General features: G+C 27.1%; 1 protein-coding gene across 1 annotated transcript in view; it reads left to right on the top strand.

Moving 5' to 3' along the window:
- LOC107451859 (VWFA and cache domain-containing protein 1) overlaps positions 1-18,356 on the top strand; it is a 69,500-nt gene that overhangs the window by 47,914 nt on the left and 3,230 nt on the right. Inside the window, exons 17-25 of the mRNA XM_043053885.2 lie at positions 4,133-4,327; positions 7,944-8,066; positions 8,976-9,075; positions 11,953-12,051; positions 12,145-12,210; positions 14,949-15,035; positions 16,479-16,594; positions 16,674-16,790; positions 17,150-17,295. Coding sequence (XP_042909819.2) covers positions 4,133-4,327; positions 7,944-8,066; positions 8,976-9,075; positions 11,953-12,051; positions 12,145-12,210; positions 14,949-15,035; positions 16,479-16,594; positions 16,674-16,790; positions 17,150-17,295 — 1,049 coding nt within the window. The remainder of the gene's footprint in view (positions 1-4,132; positions 4,328-7,943; positions 8,067-8,975; positions 9,076-11,952; positions 12,052-12,144; positions 12,211-14,948; positions 15,036-16,478; positions 16,595-16,673; positions 16,791-17,149; positions 17,296-18,356) is intronic.

Below are 18,356 nucleotides of genomic sequence, written 5' to 3'. Positions count from 1 at the left end.
ATTCCATGAAAAATATTATTTTTAATAATTATAATTTTTTATTATTTTATTTAATATTAGTTGAAAAAAATTTTATTGTAAGGTATAAAAATTCTTACATTATTTTAAAGAAAGTAATTTTTTATCACAAAATGCAAATTTCGAACAAAATAGGTCGAAGAGTTCCGAAGAAATCGAATTTTAAAGGCTGTTTTAACTGATTATTCTTAATCAGTATAGGAACAAAAAATTTCTTAATGCCATCCTTTTTTCAGTATTGTTTTTTTATTTTTGTTATGCACCTTTTAACGTCGTAAGTCAGTACGAGACCCTACAATATGTCCAAGTTCACATACAGCAAGTGTTTCACTACTGAAAAGGAGCAAATTTTTTAAACAAATAAAACCTTTCTCCTACATTACAATTTTTTTTCCTCTCTCTCTACAGAGGAATCTAACCTTGCACTTAATGAAATCTTAAATACGCTTAATGGAAAAGTTAAATACTGCTGTGAGTATTCTATTGCAGCTCTTGTTGTATAAAATATTGTAAGTTTAATTATTATTTTGTACCTAGAATGATTGTTAAAGGAACTCAACATTGTGCGTCATTTTGGTTTTTTTTACAGGCATTTTCTTATATTGTAATCGAGATAATCCTACATATACAATTTTTTTATTTTTTAAAAGCTGAGTGTCAATTTTTTTTTCCATCAATGTCTTCAATTTTGCATAATTATTGTATAAAATAAAATTTCCAAGCTTTCATTATCTAAAAATATTAAATATTAAATTAAGTGTAGCACTTTATTTTCAGATTGCAGGCACTCTTTTTAATGATTATTGTTTTATTTTAATAAGTTTTGAACTTAGTCATTAAAAGGCTTGTATTGTTTTGGATATACACTTCAAAATTTTGGAATGCTTGTATCATCTTTTTATTTTATTTAATAATGATAACTTAATACTTCTAATAAATCCCCTGCCTAGGATAGTTCGAATTTAAAGACCGTTCACTAATTCATACATATAATCTTGTTTCAGTCTTTTAGTCATCTTATGAAAAAGTAACTCAGCAGTTTTCCTGACAATTTTTTTCTCTTGTCGATCAAATTGCAGTGAATACCATTGTTTTACATTTATTATATATTTCATTTCATTTCTTGCAAAATTAAAATTACTTAATTATATTAATTTATTATTGAAATTATTAATGTGATTGTTTAATTTCTTAGTTTTTTATTTTGATGATCTTTGCATGCAGGTTACAGTGTATAGAACAATTTTCTCATGATTTTTTTATTTTTGTGTACATTTATGCTTTACTATGTAAATTATATGCAGTTTAATTTTGGCGTAATTTATTGTTGCATGAAAATAACTATGATTATCAGTTTTCTTTTTAACTTATTTCAATCTATCTTTATATTGAGAAATTTATTTCTGAAATCAGTAAGTTTCAGGTTCCAGGATTTTTCACGTATGTAAGCCGAAATCACACCTTTTTTAAAAATCATTTCTGAACAACTTGTTCTTATCTTAATTTTTTATTTGAAAATGTTGTTTGTTGCCCATGATTTACTTTCTTTCCTGTTGTGGAAAGTTAAAGAAATATGCCTACGAAACGAAATTTTTAAATCAGTGGATTACCGAATTTTTTTGCCTTTCATTCCCCTTCCTTAAAAATGATCTAGTATGTATGGGTTGTGCAAAAAATGCCCTAATTTTTCTTTTGAACTAAAACAAAACATAAATACACAAAAAGTAAAATTTACATTAAGTGGTCCAAACTTCTCACCGCTCTCCGAAACAAACTATTTGAACCATATGTGCCAGATTGCGGATAGCCTAAATGGATAGTCAATCTGGATTCAATTTCCAATTTGGATTTTCAGATTGAAAATCCAAATTTGTCGAATATAAAGAGGCATGTTTATTGAAAGAGAATATCTATTTGTGTCTGTTTCCGTAAATTATAATATTGTCCGCACTAATAATTCATATCCTCAAACAAATAAAATTGAATCCTTGTACTTGAGAGTCCGATGATTAAATCAAAAGTTATTCAGGATATTTTATTTATTTTCTGCACACTGTGCATTGATTGATTTAAAAGCACAAAATATATAGAAAGTTCTTTTTTTTATATTCTAATGCATAATACATGAAAAAAATAATAGCATCTGAATAATTTGAGAATTATGCTTTAAATAAAATTTAAAAAAAGGAAGGCTAGTGTTTACAGCATTTATGTTTTTAATATTTATTTTATTTTATTTGTATTTAAGTCTTCTAAAAATTATGATTGTTTGTTTTGTTTGTATTGTATTTTTCAGCTTAATATGTAGACAAATAGGAATAGGTGGACAGCATTCCACCCTAGAAAGAGGGCTCTGAGTTTAAAAAATCTTGGGAAATACTTTTATGTAAATGAAAAGAGTTGAGATTCAAAGCAATTTTATGTCCAGCCATTTAGTATTTAATAAAATGCTCAAAGTACTTGATGCATTTTTCAGAAATTTGAAAAATATTCATTAATTTTGGTTACAGATTAGCAATTGATACAAGTTTGTGGAATTAAATTTCAAAGAACATTTTTCTGGAGCTAGTAATTTGGTTTCAAAATCTCACTTATAAGTTATCATCAATCTATTTATTGTTACAAAAAAAAAAAAATTGTTTTTCCAAATCAAAGAATAAATAATAGTTAAATTTTAACAAAAAATCTTTTTTTTTTAAATGTATATATGAAGTGTCACTTTTCTTGTTTAAGATTTACTTTTTTTTATTGTAAAATTGAAAGATCATCAAAAATTGCACTATATATGTATATATATACATACAGTGAAACTCCGATTTTACGTTTACGAAAACGCACAAAGCAGGATAATGTAAAATCAGGGTGAAAAAAATATTAACATATTTTTTAAAAATTGACATTCAAAAGATGGACTACTAAAAAAAATTTTTAATCTTTACATGTTTCTTGTTTTTTGATACAACTTCCACAATGTCCCTCTCAATATTTATTATTGTTTGCAAATTTGTATTACGGTTTATATTTTTTTTATTACATGACCAGCAGAAAATTACATAAGAACGGGATAACATAAAAAATGGATAACATAAAACCTGTGTACTACAGTTTATGTATGTATGTAATATATATAATTATATACACATATGGGCATCTAATTATTAATGCATATTTACCTAAATATGGTTTATGCCTATTTTTTGGTTTTTTACTCTGCAGGAAACCCATAAAATATTCTCAGTTACTCTTTTATTTAGGTGATTTTTTTTTTACATTTCTAATACATTATATTTTTTTTTGTAAATGCATTTTTTTAAACCCAGTTGAATGTGGTATAAAATGTAAATGTGAAAGTCCAAATTTGTTCAAAAAGTAAATTTTTAAGCATATTGCTGCGCTTAACTTGAAAACTATTTGCACCAATCAAATAGACCAAACTTTGAAAACCAAATTTACTTGCTTCAAAATACATTTTTTCTTCTCCATAATGGTACTATTGCTGTTCCTTCCCTATAATTGTATTCAATAATATTCATCATATAGCAACGAAATGTGCATTGGTTTTTAAAACAGGTAATGTAAAACTTAATTTCAGACTATTTCAATTAAAAAAATATCAGGAATTCTGTAATAATATCAAAGTAAAAAATAATGCTTTAAAAAAATTAAATTTGATATGGAGATTAAATATTAACTGTGTTAAGTTTCCAAATCTTTATTAAATTACATTTTATGAAACACAATGTAAGTTTCAATTTATATAGTTTTGTAATTAATAATTGCCACATTTTTAAAAATAAGGACAAAATTGATTCTCTGTTTTGGTTGTCCTAAGCTGGTTTTGTATAGGATGTAGGGTATTTACTGTCCAAAACATTTACCTTTTTTTCTAGTTTTAATGGATAATGTCTGTTTAAAGATGTTTCTTTAAGCTTGTATTAAAAATTTAAAATTATTCTACCATTTTAATAATATGCCATTTTTGCATTCATTACGCAATATATTTTTAAAAAATATAAATTATCTTAAACATTTTTTATTTTAATGAAGTTATGTTGAAAAAAAGCTATTGTAGTCAGTGTAGTGTGTCTTCAAGTTATTTTCTTTTCCATCTTAGATTTATCGCAACATCCTCAGGAGTATTCCTGGTTTATCCTGCAACTTTAATAGATAAGTCCTTTGATCCAACAAGGCGTGACTGGTACATTAGGGCTTTAGAGCACCCTGGTAAAATTATTCTCACTTCTCCATATTTGGATGTTGGTGGAGCCGGGTACATCATAACTCTGAGTCTCACAATTTTCGAAGGAAAGTAAGTGACACTCTTTTCTTAAACATTAATATTAAGTTGTGGTTCAAAGCTCAGCAATTTGTTGAATAGGTTTACTAATAATAGGATAACTTATTTGAATCGGATTATAAATATTCAATATCTAAATGTTATTATAGTATATAAAACTTAGTTTTCCTTCTTTGATTGTCAATGTGTATAAAAATGTCATATTTCAGCATCACTGACAATTTTTTTCTTCTTNATTTTCTGCAAATCAAAAGATCTTTCCTCTTTGCCCTAAATGCCAACAAAACCCGGCATCACCTGAGCACATCTTGAACTGTTTAGGGCTGGCTGGAACGACATTCATTCCTCTCCCATTCTGGTTTCGGATTTTCTTAATCTCAACGGATTCATTGATCTGGTCTGACCCCGTCAGACCAGATGGGTATTAGCAACAACAACAATAGTTAGTTTTCCTTCTTTGATTGTCAATGTGTATAAAAATGTCATACTTCAGCATCATTACATTATTTAACAGTATACAATTTGTGGGCATTAATATTAATTATCTGTAATAAGTTAAACTTTTCCAGTTTTTTCTATTTATTGAATCAATTCAAATTTAATTTAAAGAAACCTGAGATAATCAAGACAATATATTTCTTTTAATTAAAAAATATTTCTAATTAATAGAATGATGGGGGAAAATGACTACTAGGCTGAATAAATATAAAATAGTAAAGATGTTTCTGTACTAATGGTTTAAAAAATAAGGAGCAAATTACATTTTTCTTAATAATTATATCTAACATAAGGGAGCTTTAAATTTAATAATATTGTTACTGCAGCATTAAAGAAATGAGAAAAAAAAATACTTAAATATTTTAAATGAATTTTGAATATTTTTCCTTAAACCTCTTTAATATAATTATGTTTCACACCAACAATGAAAATTTAGTGGTCCAATAAGACCCCCTAGGTATTCATTTAGTGTAGGGGTGCACAACCTGCAGCCCGCCATCTGTTGATGTGTGGTCTGCAAGAGCTTTTAAACACACTATATTTTCCTTTTTTTTAAAAAAAATTTGAATCAAAAGTTTGAGTTATGACTTTTTGATGTGCTCAATTTGCACAGACCTCTCTTTCAACAGTTATTGCTATGAAATTCCATATGGCTTTAATAAATCCAATATTTTTAATACGATATTACGATGCATGAGTTTCAAATTTGAAATTTCAATTTAAAATTTTTTGCACCAGACACTCTTAGTTATTTAATTTGAATTGATATCAGGGACTTTAATAATATTATAAATAAAAATATTAATAGTAGAACAATTAAATTTAGTACCAAATTTATTATTTTTTTAATGCATAGAATTCGATGCAAAAAAAAAAAACATTTTTTTTCTTACTATTTTGTTACATATTTCAAGATAAAAAATTTGTTGTTCATGCATATGATTTTAGCAACATTTTTAGAACACTTAGTGACAATTATCGCCATGTCACCATACTGGTGTGAACCTTAAAGATATTATAAAAAAATGTAATTTGAAAATTTTCCAATAAAAATATAAATATGCTGCATGTATACAAGTCAAATTTGTTTACATGAGTAACAGAAAATAATTCTTTGCTTGAACTAATAAAATAGAACTTGAAATTGCACTTCCTTCTAATTTATACTTTCGACTATAGCAAACATTAAATATTAAAAAAGTATGTAGGGAGAGTAGATATTGACAATGTCAACCTTCATCTATGAAAAGGTGCCCTAACATAGAATCGAGTTAACGTGTCATATACTAGTGAATTGGTATTGTATTTTTGTAGTGGTAGACCCACTACAGTACTCCTCCACAGGAAACATAGCTGTGATGGAATTCGGTAAATGGATACCACTAGTTGATTCATTGCTGTTTTGTGAAAATCCGGGTTAGTTGTATTAAGATCACCATACTTTTTGAGTGCTGATCATGAGAGCTATATTAACTTCACGGTTGTTGTTGCTCCTGCGATGCCTTAAGCCAGTGTTTCCCAAAGTGTGGTACGCGTACCCCCAGGGGTACGGGAACAGTTTAGCGGGGGTATGCGTTCTTATGCAAATATCCTACTACAAAAGAACATTTCAAAAAAATTTCATTTAAAAACAAAGCTGACAAAGCTCTCCATGAAAATTTATGATTAAGTATTTTTCTATTGACTATTTTTTGCTGAGTTAACACTTAATAATTAGTATTGTCAAAAGCCAGTTGTAATATTTAACTTTTGTGCAATTTTTTTTATAGTAAAAAATACATAAATTTTTTTATTGGGGTACGCAGCATTACGAAAAATTTAGAAAGGGTTCACAAAAGTCATAAGTTTAGGAAACACTGCCTTAAGCAGTCGTGCGTACACGTTGTACGTTATGTGTGATCGAGACTGAATAGCAACAGCAGGAGAAGGTGGATAATGCTGCAGTCGCAGGTAGCAAGCCAACTGTTGAATGTGAACCATCCATCAAAATAGGCATGTTCTGATCGAAGTGGGAATTTCTGTCACGGTAGGCGTGTTCACATCACTCCTGAAGGTCACCGATGTGGGGAGATAAATTGCATGTATTAAATTCTACATTTCAGATAGGTCAATCATCAAAGATAAAAAAGGTGAAATGCGAAATGTAAACATAGTTTTCATAACGTTATAACAACTAAATTAAAAACATCCAGGATTTTAATCAAACCTGTAGAACAAAAGAATCGACGTAAACCAAAGCGCAAAAGAGAGAAAGAACCAAAATCTTACTTTGCTATATATACATTACATTTAATTGAAATTCAGTTCAGTTCGTTATACTTCAGGAAAACGATTACAGAGAATACATTGAATATACTTAGAAGTTTACAAGTTCGCCAGGTCAATAACTTTGGTTCTTGAACCTAGTATGTTGATTACTCCACAAGTAGGTAAAAATAAAGTTTGAGAAACTCTTTCAAAAGATTGTGATTTAATTCATTTTAATTCCACAACATGAAACTAGTGATGCTCTATTTTATTTCAAAAATTTTAAAGAAACATAATGATTTAATCTTAAATTTGCTTACATTGATATATTTCACGTGGTAGAAACCTAATTCTATGTATCCATTTAAAAATTGCAGATTTATATTTATTTAAAGCTGTTAAACACGAAACTGTAAAAAAATTATAGAAAGCTACATTGGTTTAAACCAGCCAACCCAAATTATTATAACTTACAAAAATTTTCTCTTTAACTATTGTGGTAATTAAAATAATTTAGTCCTAAAAACAGAACAAAAAAAGTCTTAATTTTAAGGTTTGAAAATAGTATAATAACTTTAGGGGATAAGTATTACAAAGTAATTTTTGTACTTATTTGGTTATTACTTTAATTAAATCGTATTGTACTTTAAATAGACACCATTAAAAAAAGAGCTGTAATTATATTTTCTCTGTAATAAATTTTTATTGAATATAGAATAAATGTTCTGAGAGAATTTTATTAAACTGTTTAATTTATTTTAAAATAAGAAAAAAATTTCTTTTTCCAGGTTGTATGGATATAATTTTTATTTAAAAAATATTATTTTTCCTTTCTTTTTTATTCTTTTATTTATTATTGTTGTAGTAACAATTCTTTTGATAGGCCTACTGCTCTGCATACTTCATCTGATAATGTTGTTGCTGTGATGGGATTGGATTTCTCTTTTGGTTACTTTTATAAGTTCCTTGTTGAAAAACTGCCAGTTTGCCAGCAGGACCATATGATGTAAGATCCATTTTATTAAATAGTTTAGACTTCCTTGCATTTATTTTTATGTGCAATATTTTGAAAGTAATATACTGTTTCAATACAAGCCCTGAAAATCGTTCAATAGCTTTTTTAGTTATAGTAATTCTAAAACTTGGTAATCACTTGATTTTATCTATATACATCAGAAACCTAATGCATATAAATATTTATTGTTGTGTAAATTGTTATAAAGCTAAATAATGAAATTAAAAGTTAAGTGAAGAAATAATAATAAACTATCAGTGCAAAGAAAGAAACATCAATCTAAATTATCTCTTGAAACAGCGTTAGTATTGTACAATGGCACACTTTTAAGTTATTTCTGATATACAATATAAAAATATGATTTTAGTGCTGATGAGTTTAAATGAATGGAAGTTGATGCATCAGTAATTGTACAGACAAGGTAAAAAGTTACCATATTCATGTTTTTTTTAAATATATTTATTTAATGTATAAAAAAAGCTTGCTTGATGCAGGAATTGCTTTCACCACTTAATGAATAATCAGGTTTTAAAAAAAAAATTATTTATTTATTTTTTTTTTTAATTTTTGGTAACTATTTAAATGGTCAGTTCTACTTTATTTTAAAAACATACAAAAATCTTCTTCTGGCGCATACCTGTAAGCTTTCCACTCATCACCAGTTGGTGATATGACCTTAAAGTGATAGATATTCCTAAAGAATAGCTCCACATTTAAAATTTCACAAAATCATAAACTTAGTGAATTTACAATAATTAATGTAATTTTTCTTAATTTTTATTTATTTGCATATTTAATTTGTTTTCCCATATGTTTGAAATTTATCCTGTAAAATCATAACTATGTTAGTATTTTAAAATCATTTTTCCTTTTTTTTAATTTTACTTGTGTATATTTTAGTTGCTTTTTGTTGGATGACAAAGGATACCTTGTGGCTCATCCTGATTTGATAGATCCAAGTGGGCGTGGCCCAGTTGAACAGCAACATATTACTCACAAAGTAAATTTTGTCTTTCTTTTAAACAATATTAACCGTATGTCTATGATTTAAGTATAATAATGTGCATCAGGAATTATGAATTTTTAAAGTAAAGATAAGTATTAATTATTTTCCTTTTTTTTTTACGTGTAATCTAACTAAGATGTTTGCCTAAATTTATATGTATCATAATCTAAAATCGATTTACGTGTTTCCATTTTCTCAAATATAACATTATTACTCAACAAAAGCTGTTTTTAGAGTATTATTATACCAATTATTTGGATTATGTCAGGAATATGCTGGTATTAATAACTGTCTGAGATCAAACCAGGGGTCTTTTTAGAAGAAATTTGGGTCCGTTAACAGACCCTTCACAAAACATTTTTTCATAAAAACGGACCCTTCACAAAATATTTTAACTTAAAAACGGACCCTTCACAAAATGATTTTTCTTTTAATCGGACCCTTCACAAATTTTTTTATCTTCATTATTATTTTATTAATCGAATAAATCCTTTCCAGGGCAGAAAACAAGAAAGATGGACGTAAACGAATTTAGTTTTGTCTTCGGCAGACGATTCTTCCATTATTCATTCGAAATGAATATTCTGCGTTCAGCAGTATAGGCTAAATACCAAATATTTGTATGTTGCATCTCTAATTTAGAGGCAGCAATTGTTGTTTATTTTTTAAAATTTAATTTTTTTAATTATAATTTTACAGTGATGAGCATAATCTTGTATGTCTTTACAATTTAAAAACTCCTTGAAAAAGTTTTTTTTTGCAATAACGGACCCTATTTGCACAAATTCATAAAAGCGGACCCTGGTTGAAAGAATGTGAGTAATTTTTTCACAATTTCACGAAAAACGGACCTTTCACAAAATGTCTAGACAGACCCCTGGATCAAACTTTATGCTGAAGGATAAGATCATTTCTTGTCCCAGCAGTGAGTAACATACAGCTATGGACAAGTATTATTATTACAGGATTATATTTGTAATAATGCTTGTAACTACCATGGGTACCAGTCAGTAATTAATATTCGGTTGGCCAAATATTTGTCAAAGTATTTTTCTTCAAAATTCCTTTTTTTTTTTTTTTTTTTTTTTTTTTTTTTTTTTTTTTTTTTTTTTTTTTTTTTTTGAATTTTAATTGATTTATTAAAGAATAATCTAAAATCATAATTTTTACCATACATTATTAGAAATAGTTTTTACACATCTTTATTAAGTTCTAAAATTTGCAACTTGATGCTCTAAAGAACTAATGAGAGAGCAGAATTTGAAGAATTGAAATTAGATGATTTTATACTGAGCTGAGCTGGGTGTACTGATGATTTTTTTTAAAAATTATATTCAGGCATGTCAATTTTGTCATTTTTTTAAACCTTTTTTCTTTTAAGAATTGAGAATATTTTGGTTTTGCTTTCATTTACTTTTTTTGTGTGTATTTTGTTTTTGCTGTTTTCTGTTATTATAGCCCTGCATTTTAAAGAAACGTTTTCTAATAAACTGAATTCTTATACTGTCCCTTTTTTCCTTTACAGTTGAATAAACATTACATAGAAAACTGTAATTTTTCAGCATTAAAGTAATATTTTAAGAACTTAGAACAATTTTTTTTTCTACTTCTTTTTTGTTAACTTTTCTTTTTATCAGCGTTTTTATTATTTCACAGCATATTCTGAAAATTATTTCTTATGAACATTATTTTTTCTTTCACCTCTTTTTCTAAAAATTCAGCAATAAAATTGCGATTTTTAGTGTAAAATTTTTCGTTAAAAAATTACTTTTTTTTTTTGGTTTCTTTTAGTTTTTTTGTTTTCGAAAATCTTTTGTTTGAGAGTGTTTTTGTTATGACACTGCAATTAAGAGGATTTTATTAGACTTAAATCTTTTTTCTTGAAAATACAGTAATTGGAAAACTGAGGAGTTCAGTTTTAAACTTTTCGTGCAAAAATTTAGATTTATTTTTTTTTGTTTTGCTTTTGTATGTAATCTTTTTTTATTGGCGTTTTATAATAGTGCGGCATTTTTAAGTGTTTCTGATAAACTATTTCTCATTTGATGTTTTATAGATACTTTTTTTCCAAAAAATATTTTTAACATTAAAGTTTTGTTGTAAGAGTTAAAAGGATTTTCTTTTCTATTTCAGTTTTTTTCAACTTAACAACTTTAATTTTTTTTAATAATTCAGACATTTTTTTATATATTCTAAATATTACTAATGGATAACTATTAAAGCTTTTTCCCCCGTTTACCCCATACCAATAATGTAGCTAAATTTTGATTATTTTTCAATAATAGCCTCTGAATATTTGATATTCGACTGCTTTCATGGCCAAATATTCGGTATTAGGCTGTTCGGCCAAATCACTATTCATTACATCCCTCTCAGTAACTGTGTTATTCGATGACAAAAGGGTGTGCACTAGTAAATAATATATAGTTTTGAAGAAATAAACTGATTTTAGTGATCATTGATTACATTTCGTTAGAAGTAACTTTATTGGTGCATGCAGTTAATTGAGGAATCGCATCCATAAATCATCATTTAAATGAGGAAATTTAACATTGGCTTCATATTTGGTTCCATAACATTTTATTCATGTTAGTGGATTATTTATTTATCCAATATGCAATTAAGTGGTAACGACTTTAATGATGTAACATAAAATAAATCTCTCCAATTTTAGCATTGAGGTAGGGGGAGTAATCAATCGAGAGAAAGTTGAAAAAGAAGTTAAATAACTTTTTTTTACTTATGTCATACTTTGCATTTTTTAAAATTTGTTAATATTTATTATTGAGAACTTAGAGTTTACTAGAACTTGGAGTTAATATGAACTTTGTTTCAGTATGATAAACATATATTGTAAAACTTCAATTCTAGGAACCATTGGTGGCAAATGACATGCTGAATCACAGAAATTTGGTGACAAAGAAAATATGCGCTAGCTACAGTGATAGAACTATTCAAAGATTTTATCAGGTTTGTGCATTCTCTTATTTCTTATTGCTATTAATTATTATGGTATGATCATTGGCCTAACTGATTTTTTTTTTCTTCCCCTTCCAAACATAGCTGAACACCAGCTTGGACACAATTCTTTCCAACTTTGTACCTGGTGAACAATGCACTAAATATCAGGTTTGTCTCATACAATATTCAGTATTTTTGAACTATAATGCTGAGTTCAAGCAATGTGGTTTCTCTTTTCATGAGAGAACATGCCCATGAGTACACATTAAAAATTTTCTTTATAAAATATAAAGTGCCATTCACAAAAAACTTTTATTTTCATGACAGGTAAAAATGATGTTAATTGTCGAATTTTAAGTTGCATACTTTAATGAGAATCAGCATTGCAGGGTCCTGATTTTCCCGATAAAAAAAAATATTTTGTATATTGATATTTAACTTTTTGATCTGGTATTCCTCAATTTTGTTCTGTTCTGGTATTCTGTTTTTGTGGTTTAAAACATCCCATTTTCTAAGAATGCAATTCTGAATTTTAAAATAATCAATTTAAAATTTTTTAGTTTTGCTTATAATTTTGATTTAATAATGCTAATAAAAATAACAAACATCTGCTGTTAGAGACTGTCTATCAATATATAAAATTTCAGGCATGTAACTTTACTCTCAGGGTTTATTATTTTGTACTTCTCGAGAATTCAGTCATTTTATAGAAGAAAAAAAACCTCAAATAACAATTTTGCATTAAAAAATTTTTATGCTTATGGATTGAAATTATTTTCAGGAATGCAGTAAGAAATCTCAAAGCATGGAGTTTTGTATAGTTTCACGGCTATCCGTTCATCATCTCATGTTCTTGATTTTAAAAATGATCATTAACAATGCAGTAATCTTGTCATAAAATTTTTAAATTATGAAATGTCCACTAAAATACTTTTGATAGATAGCCTAGTTATTATTTTCATTTTGAGATCATTTAAACCTTATCTTAAAATTATTTGATTAAGGAAAATTAATTGATCTTGAACAAAAATTAGATATTGATATTTTTAATGCTATAAAAATGATTTTGAACTATTATGCATTTGTATTGTTTAAACTTTCTGCTCTGAACAAAGTAATTCTGAAATTAAGTGTAGTATATTTTATTATTCTTTTGCAATGAAATTCTTCTTTACTTAGTCAAGCAAATTATACTTTTTTTTAAATTAGTTTTTTGCCTTTCTTATGCATATGTATACAGTTCCAAAAAATGTTTTTTTTTTTTTTTTTTTTTGTGGAGGGGGCAACTATGAGGTACTCTTACCAGAATCTGTGCTTGCAAATTTCATCCGACTATAAAGCTAATGCAGTTTTTATTATCATTTTATTTTATGTATTACAGATTTTTTCTATAAATATCAGATATTACTTCAGTTAAGACAGAAAAACTTATAATTAATAATTGTTACTTTTTTCATAAATCTTTTTTTAAAAAAAAAAACATTTCAATATTTGTAAGTCAATAATTTGTAGTTGTATGCAAAATAATTTTTTTTTGTTTTTCTTACATAATTCTATTTAAACTATATACCATTATAAAAACTTAGATCCAAAGAAAAGAAAATTAAATGAAAATTAAAAGAAAATTTCAAGATGAAAAGAAATTTAAATTCTATGGCTGGATGTAGGTTTTGAGAAAAACATTCAGTTAATTTTAACATTGGTGTATGTCAATTCAAAATCACACTACATAAATGTTAAATTGATGCATTTCATTAACCTTGCATAGTTCAGGGATGTGATTCTTCCGCGTATCCGCTTTTTTCAGATTTTTCCATATCTTCCGCTCTTTTTTCATAAATTTCCGCGTGGAAAAATTTTTTATGCAGTAAATTATATTCTGTTGAAAATTTTTTTCTTCCGCGGAGCGAAAGTATTGAAGCCCCCAATAAACCTTTCTTCAGATGTCAATCTGCTGGCTGGGGTAAAAGTGGTTAACCTTGGTAAAACAATGCCGTCTCCTACTCGACTACTTTCTTATCTTTTCAGGGATGAAAGACTTTTTAAAATTTCCGACCATGTTCCAAAAAGTTTTGGGGAGTCGAACGAACGATATAGTCGGACTTGCGACTTGTTGCCTTGACAACCGCGACTTCCTCTATAGATTGGAAAAAAGAAAAAAAGTCCTAAGCAGTTTCGTTACGGCCGCTGATATTTGATTTCTTTTGATTGACTGATTTACAGAATTTTAAATATTAGGAACTGGGCCAGATTCTGCTAAAATTGCGATTCTTATTTAGATGATTTTTATGTAAATCATCGATTTTCGTATTTAACTGATTTCAAAGTTACTTGTTGAGATTCGTTTTTACACGATTTAAAAATCATTACTCGCAATTCCCATTCACGCAATTTAAAAATTCAATATCGCGATTTGTATTTAAGCGTTTTTAGAACCCAATATCGCGATTTATATTTTAACGTTTTTAAAACCCAATATCGCGATTCATATTCCCGCTAGCTTAAAATCCAATGTCGCGATTCGTATTCATATATATTTTAAAATTTCAATATTGCGATTCGTTATCACGCGGTTGTAATATCAAACATCGATTAAACTCGGTTTAAACTTTTCTCGTTGCGATAAGTATTCACGGACTCTAAAAATTATGCATCGTGATTCTTATTTACGCGATTTAAAAATTCAATACCGCGATTTGTATTTTCGTGCTTTTAAAATCCAATATCGTGATTCTTATTCACGTGATTTTAAAATNTCTTTGCAATATTGTTTCAAAAATGAGTTCAAAATCAAATATATGTGTTTATTTATTTTATAAAACTGCTATTAAAATTTTATAAATCTTTTTGCAATCATAAAATGAGTTAACTCATTCTCTGTGACTTATTTATTCTTTTCTATACAGGTCATGCACATTCATAGCACAAATATCTTTCTTGGAATTGTCAATCAAACTTGCGATGGAATCACTGCATTTTGTCCTTGTAGTATGGTAAGTTTTTATGTGTGCATTAAAAAGCATTGTTATTTTATTGAAACTATTTGATCCACATGCATTTGCATACAATATGTATTAAAATAATGTACAACAAAATAATTCATACCTTTGTGAATTTATAATGATGTAAAGTCTTTTAAGTTAATGATATTAATCTGAAGAGTCGCAAACCAAAAATATAATTCAAGCTTAAATATTTAGGTTTGATCTCTTTAATTATTCAAATATAGTCAATTTAAAAATCATGCAAGTTTTATCTATGAAAAATACACAAGTATTTGAGAATTCATGTATCTTCATCTTTGCTACAAATGGAAATTTTAATCGTTCTCTTATAAGCTATACACTCTTTAATTGTCAGAATAATTAAGAAAATTCCGACATTATATTGGCTGCCGACGCAGTAAATAATTCCCCAAATAAGGAAATTCTTTTCATTTAATAAGTATTTTAAAAACTTGAATTTTGAAAAAATTTTAAACATACCTGCTGCTTTATCATTTTAACCTAGGTTTTCTAGGTTCAATAGAATATAATCCAATTACATACTTAAAGAAATTTATTAATTAGGAAATTATTACATACTACATCTGTTAACATGGTGGTTGTGAACTTTTAAAAATTCAATCTTAGTCTTTAGAAATATATTAATCATTTTAAAATACAATTCCACGGCAGTCAATTTTCTAGAAAAGAATTGTGCAACTGGGTTGACATGAAAACCCTCAATTGTTTTTTAATACATCAATAAGGTAAAAATATTTTTGTAAATATATATTTATATATATATATATTTATATAATATTTTTGTAAAAAGAAAACTGGTTTATGCGTGCATTGTTAACCTATCTATAAGGACAGGCATAACTTTTATGGCACGACGTCATAATTTAATAGGTGCCGTTTATTTGAGATCGGGGAAAATGCCCCACGAAAAAAATTTCATAAAAGCACTGTAACATTTGTATGAGTTTAAAGACTCATTTGATTCAAGCTGCTTAGGTCGCATTTGATGTAGTTTATTATTCTTAGATAATTATTTCAAAATTAATTAAAATTTAGTTTAAAAACTTTTTTGTACAATCATACTAAGAAAATAAACAGGGTTGGATTGTTTGACCAGATGTAAAAAAAAGGTTTCTTTTGAAACTATTAGTCCTCTTCCTTACCACACTAAATTTCATGTCTCTCCTCAGAGTTAAGGGTTTTTGACAAACATCTTTCGACCCCTAAAAATACTTAGCAATTTTAGTGACCGCCTCTTCACAGCCATTTTTTAGGACACTAAAAACCATTAAGCAGGACTTTGAGTTTAGACCAATATCACCTTATAAGTGGCATGGCACTTAACATATGGCATTAATTTTCTCATATATAATTGTATATTGATTAATTATTATGATAAAATCCTAATAATTATTAATTTTATCCTTTTAGACTGATAGACTGTGCCTGAATTGCCATAGAATGGAACCCACAGAATGTGAGTGTCCCTGTGAATGTCCTTTGAAACTAGATGTGTGTAGTGGAGATTTAGATACGGATAATAATCGGTATTTTTCATTTTATATGTTTTCTTAAGTATTTGTATTATTCATTTAGTGAAATATTAAATTGTTATATTTGAATCAGGTTTGAAACGTGTCCTCACTTTCCGGAAATGCCAAATTTACCAATTGTAAACAAAAAACTACTGGAAAGCCTAAAGCCTTGTTATGATCATCATTGTGAATCGAGAACTGAATTAAGGTAACAAACTTTGGATATTCAATTCAGATCTTTTAATTTCCTCCCCTCCCACACCACGTTCTCAGAAAGAAAGAAAAAATTTCTCATTAAAATTTTTAAATATACGTTGAAAATAATAAATTTTCTATGTGGTTTTGAAGTCATTTTATTAATTTTCATTCGGTCAAAAGGGGACATAATGTTGACTGTAAGTGTATTCGAATAACATATTATGTAAGATATTTTGCAAAGTATTGAAAGTTCTAAAAAAAATTTTATATTAATTTGTATATTATAAATGTATGATATTATCTTTTTTAAATTTTTCAATGGGATTTGGTTTAAATATTTGTTATTTCATCTAATAAATTCTATTGCAGTGAGTGTTTAGGTATTCTGGGCTGTGAGTGGTGCCAATTAGAATCTGATGGTGTAACACCCCTAGCAGAAAAGTTTTGCACTGAGCAGAGGAGGTGTTTTGGCGGAGTTTTTGGATCACGAACGCCTTATTCAGATGAAATTGTTGGTAAGAAATTAGATTTGTATTTTCAACTATACTTTATTATACTTATATATGAGAATTGAAGATTTTCAATAAAATGTCATACACATTATAATGTAACCACAATATTACTACCTATAATAGAACTTAACTGGAAGGAGAAAAAACTGTTAGTTATTTTTTAAGTAAGTATTGTGAACACCGTAAAATTTTGCAGTCCATAGAATTGTTGCAATAAATATTGAAATGCTTAACAGTAAATTGAATAAGTTTTTTCATATTGAAAGCAAGAGTCTAAAAGAAAAGCAATAATTTGATAGACTTTAATATTTATATTGAACTTATTGGTATTAAGATTGCCTAATACAAATCTAAAAAATGTTGCTAATTAGTTCACTAATTAGAAGATTTATCACAAAACTAAGTGAACTTAGACTTTTTTCGAAAACCCTCACTTCATTTTTTTTTTCAATAATACCTATTCTTTTGATCGATCTTTCTTTGATTATTTTTAAACTGTAAATAACAATAATGCAGTTCTCTATTTACCTTATAAGATGACACTAAAAAGAAAAATAATAAAAAAAAATTTTTTCAATGATACCGAAATTCTATCTACTATGCAATTTTTTAAAAATCAAGCACTTGAGTTAACAGTTTTCTAGCTAGCAGTACTAGATCTACAAAACACACAAAAAAATTTAAACTGCCTAATTATGATTTTTTCTTTTTTTTAAAGTGCTTAAAAATATTTTTTGACTGCTTAAAAGGTGCTTATTTATTGTTGAAAAATTTGTCTATGCAACCTGAATAATAATGACATACTTTCCCACTCTGTTTTGATTATATTATAGTGAACATTTTTATCTTAACAACACATAAATTTTATATCCTAAATATTAGGTAGGGTACATTTGACGCCTCAAATTGTTTGTAATATCAAGGTTCTCATTAAAAGCTATACTTTTTACATCAAACCTTTACTGTATTTGTAATTTTTAAAATTTTTTAGCAAACTTTCTTGTGAAATTGGTTTTTTAATTACTTGTTTGGTGCAAGTTATGTAAAATTATTAAGTGTATTTA

Source organism: Parasteatoda tepidariorum, chromosome 7 (assembly GCF_043381705.1).
Source record: "Parasteatoda tepidariorum isolate YZ-2023 chromosome 7, CAS_Ptep_4.0, whole genome shotgun sequence".
Classification (NCBI taxonomy): domain Eukaryota; kingdom Metazoa; phylum Arthropoda; class Arachnida; order Araneae; family Theridiidae; genus Parasteatoda; species Parasteatoda tepidariorum.
The sequence above is the reverse complement of the archived record's forward strand: the minus strand, read 5'-3'. Positions and strand labels throughout refer to the sequence as shown.